Source organism: Homalodisca vitripennis, unplaced genomic scaffold (assembly GCF_021130785.1).
Source record: "Homalodisca vitripennis isolate AUS2020 unplaced genomic scaffold, UT_GWSS_2.1 ScUCBcl_95;HRSCAF=1082, whole genome shotgun sequence".
Taxonomy (NCBI): Eukaryota; Metazoa; Arthropoda; class Insecta; order Hemiptera; family Cicadellidae; genus Homalodisca; species Homalodisca vitripennis.
In genome coordinates this window covers 22,964-26,600 of record NW_025776241.1, presented here as the reverse complement: position 1 = coordinate 26,600, position 3,637 = coordinate 22,964, and the positions used below count along the sequence as shown (strand labels likewise).

At 29.1% G+C, this 3,637-nt stretch overlaps 1 protein-coding gene across 1 annotated transcript; it reads right to left on the bottom strand.

Moving 5' to 3' along the window:
• Positions 1 to 887: 887 nt before the first annotated feature.
• Positions 888 to 3,420, bottom strand: LOC124370355 (putative GATA zinc finger domain-containing protein 25). Its single transcript, XM_046828645.1, has 3 exons — positions 3,046 to 3,420; positions 2,509 to 2,730; positions 888 to 1,120 (listed from the first exon to the last, which is right to left on the bottom strand). The coding sequence occupies exons 1-3, from the start codon at positions 3,071 to 3,073 to the stop codon at positions 1,113 to 1,115; spliced, it is 258 nt and encodes an 85-aa protein (XP_046684601.1). The 5' UTR covers positions 3,074 to 3,420; the 3' UTR covers positions 888 to 1,112.
• Positions 3,421 to 3,637: the final 217 nt, after the last annotated feature.

Sequence of the window (3,637 nt, the reverse complement as noted above, 5' to 3'; positions counted from 1 at the left end):
TACAATCTTTTATATGAACTTTTAATCTGTTAACCTTATCATTTCCACAATAATGGGTAAAACAACGTTTACAGAATACCATTTTTTTGTCGATTTAGAAATTTGCGATCGAACTAATCTTGAAAAATCTTTAATATAACAGTAATGGTTATTCCCCTGATTATTTGATATCAACAACAAATCGAAATGATTTTCAGACTCCGTTTCACAAACTTTAAGCGGATAAATTTCTAAATTGTTATTAATACCGTAAACATTTATACTAATTCCTATGTTATTCTTCTCAAACTTTTTAATCTGTCTCAAAGGACATGGAAAATCTAAATCATTAAAATTAAATTTATTAATAATAGATGTGTACCTTTCATCAATGCGGTCTTTATGGTCACCTTGTATGTACCGAGCTAAAATTGACCATTGAAAACATTTGTTGTCATTAATATTTTTCGGATTAATAATACGAGTAGCTTTTTTGTCTTTAATAGTTTTTGGAAGAACAATATACGAAGAGCCTCCTAACGGTCTGTATCTACTAAACCGCAAGAGAATTCCGTCTACTGATCTAAGTGTCCATCCATTACCTTTACCTAAGTATTCGCTTTCCTCATTACAAATTTTGGAAATCATATTGCGTAGTATATTGTTTAGAGAGTCACTTTGAAACACTGTAAAATTTGATGTTTTAAAAGGGGTTTCTTGAATTTCGCCTGTAAACGGTTTAACATAAGTACATTCAACTAGAATATTAAATTTTAAAGCTCCAAATTCATTTAACAAATTTTCAATAACTTTTTTCATTTCATCTTTTGAAACTTGTAATATTATACAAATATCTTTTATATTAGAATCATCATTTTTTAAATAATAGGTTTTTAATATTCCTTTAAACGCGTTTTTAAGTTCTACAAATTTATTGTTAGTACAAACTAAATCTAATCAATCTTTTTTTAGTTTTAAATTTGGAAAATTTAACGTATCGTTATTGTCAGTAGTAAACAATTCTGATGACGATGATGATGATGATGAAAACGAATTCTCCTCCTCCTCCTCTTGATCTACTTCCATTTCATAGTCACTGTCTATTTCCATAGCTTGACTAAAAGATGAATCCATTATCTATCTGTAAAACAATTTGATAAACTAATTTAGTCCTGTTGAGCCAAATCCTTTAGCTCCTCTAACTGTGCAATTTAATTTGTCAATTGTAATTTCCTCAACTTCGGGATAGAATATGCGTTCACATATTAATTGTGCAATTCTGTCCCCAATATTTACTTTAAACTCGGTACTCGATAAATTAAACAATAATACACCAATATTTCCTCTATAATCTTTATCAATAACTCCGGCTCCTACGTGAATCCCATATTTTAATGATAACCCTGATCTGGGCGCTATCCGTCCATAGCAACCGTCTGGTAACACCACGGCTATGTTAGTGTTTATTAATTCACGTTCCCACGCTTTAATAACTACAGTTTCACCACTTCTTAAATCAAAGCCGGCAGCACAAGACGAATAACGTTCAGGTGGAAATCCGTTTTCTGACAGCCGTGTAAATTTTAAGTTTGTATTTTCTGAAAAAAATAAAACTAACTATATTATTTAATTAAACCCACTTACTACTTACACTATGCCTTATCTTTTTTATCATAAGTGACAGTTTCTTGTTTTACGTTTTCAAGTCTTAACATATTTTGTCCTACTGTTGTTAATACATTATTAATTGTATCAAAAATATTCTTATCTTCTACATTTTGTTTAATATCTAACAAGAAATAACCTTTTCTGGAAACTTTTTGCCAGTAAAACTTTTCGTTTTTTCATTTTTTTAGATCTCGAACATCAGTTATTTCAATCTTGATTAAATGTGTTCCTGACTCGCCAGGTGTGGAAATTTTCTTTTTCTTATCCCCACATTGGTATTGTAAATGTTGAGAAATGAACAACGATCTACTTTTCTTTTGATTAAATAATTTGACAAATTTATCACCTTCATCATCATCATAATCAGCATTGTTATCACAATCAGTATCAGATGATAATGATGATGACGATGCTTCATTTTTAGATCTTTTAATTCCTTTTTTGATTTGTTTTTAGCAGAAGTTTTTTTCTCATAACCTGTTTCAAGTGAAATTAATTTATTTCTTCCAATATCTTGAATTTTTTAAATAATATTTAATGGAAATGAAAGATTTATATTTTTTTCAACAACACCGGAAAAGATTGATAACAATTCATCACAAGGCTGATCTTGTAACATGTAATACAATTGTTTGTCTTGTGAAAGATCACCAGACATCATATAATGTTTAGAAAGCACATCGCACAAATTTTGAAAAATAAAAAGTAGTTGTACAGCAACGGGATTCATGTAAACCTCCTTTGATCTTTGAAGTTCTGCAACTAACTGTTGCCATGTGTCCAAATTTCTAAATCCTATCATCCAAAGATTTTCTATTATTTGCATTAAAGTTAGAAACCTTATGTGTGATGTTGACCTACCAGTATTTGATGTAGTAGGAGTCTGTCCTTGTTGCTGCTGTTGTTGTTGTTGAGGTTGTTGCGGTTGTTGGTGCGGCTGCTGCTGCAGCCGCTGTTGATGATGTTGATAATGTTTGTTGATAAAAGTAGTAGTTGGCAGTTTAGGTAATTTTTTAGAAGAAGCGGCTGATGATGGTTCTTCTTCAACTCGCAGAGTCAAGTCAATTGTTTCCGAGTTCATTTCTAAAATATAAAATACAAAATAATTAATAAACAGTATAATCAGTACAATTGAAATTAATTTCAACAGTAATAATTGTTACCTTGATGATTTAATATCATCAACAAATCAAAATGATTTTCATTTTCCAATTAACAAACTTTAAGTGGATAAATATCTAAATTGTTAATTATCGAACTAAAATTAACCATTAGAAACATTTATTTTCGTTAAAATAAAAGCTTTCTTTATCGTTAATATATTTTTGGAAAAACAATATAGGCCTAGGAAAAAAGCCTCCTAACAAAAAATGAAATTAAATTGAAACAAATACACACCTGTATGTTGGAGTGTCTTGGTGAACATTCAGAGACCACTGTTGACTGAAAGTTTCTCCTCGGCTTATAAAGGAAGCTTCAAGGCTGACGCGTACTTACTCTACACAGTTTGTAATAATATTTCAAATCAATTCCTTTTCAAACAACAATCACCAATATGCGGTATAACACAACTTATAAATTTATTATTAAAATAACAGATTAATAATTATTTGGTTAAAAAATGCTTTGTTCTGAGGTATGTACTTATATATTAAAATATATTGACAATATAAAATTATTTCGTATAAATGTCACTGCATTTAAATTTCAATTTGTTTAATACTTAATGTTAACACATTTGGTTACAGAATATTTTGAATCTCCAATAAAAATTATATATCGTTGTCTGCACATTTAACACTATCAAACGGTAAGTAAATAAAAATCTTACATTTAATTTCAACAGTCAAATCAACTATTATATATATAATAAAATCGTAATAGAAACTGTTATTAGTTTCTACATTGTCAAATAGTCAAATCATAATTTTGATATCAGTTGATGAAGCTAGTATTTGATGCAACAAAGTTACGAGGCTATGACTTTCAC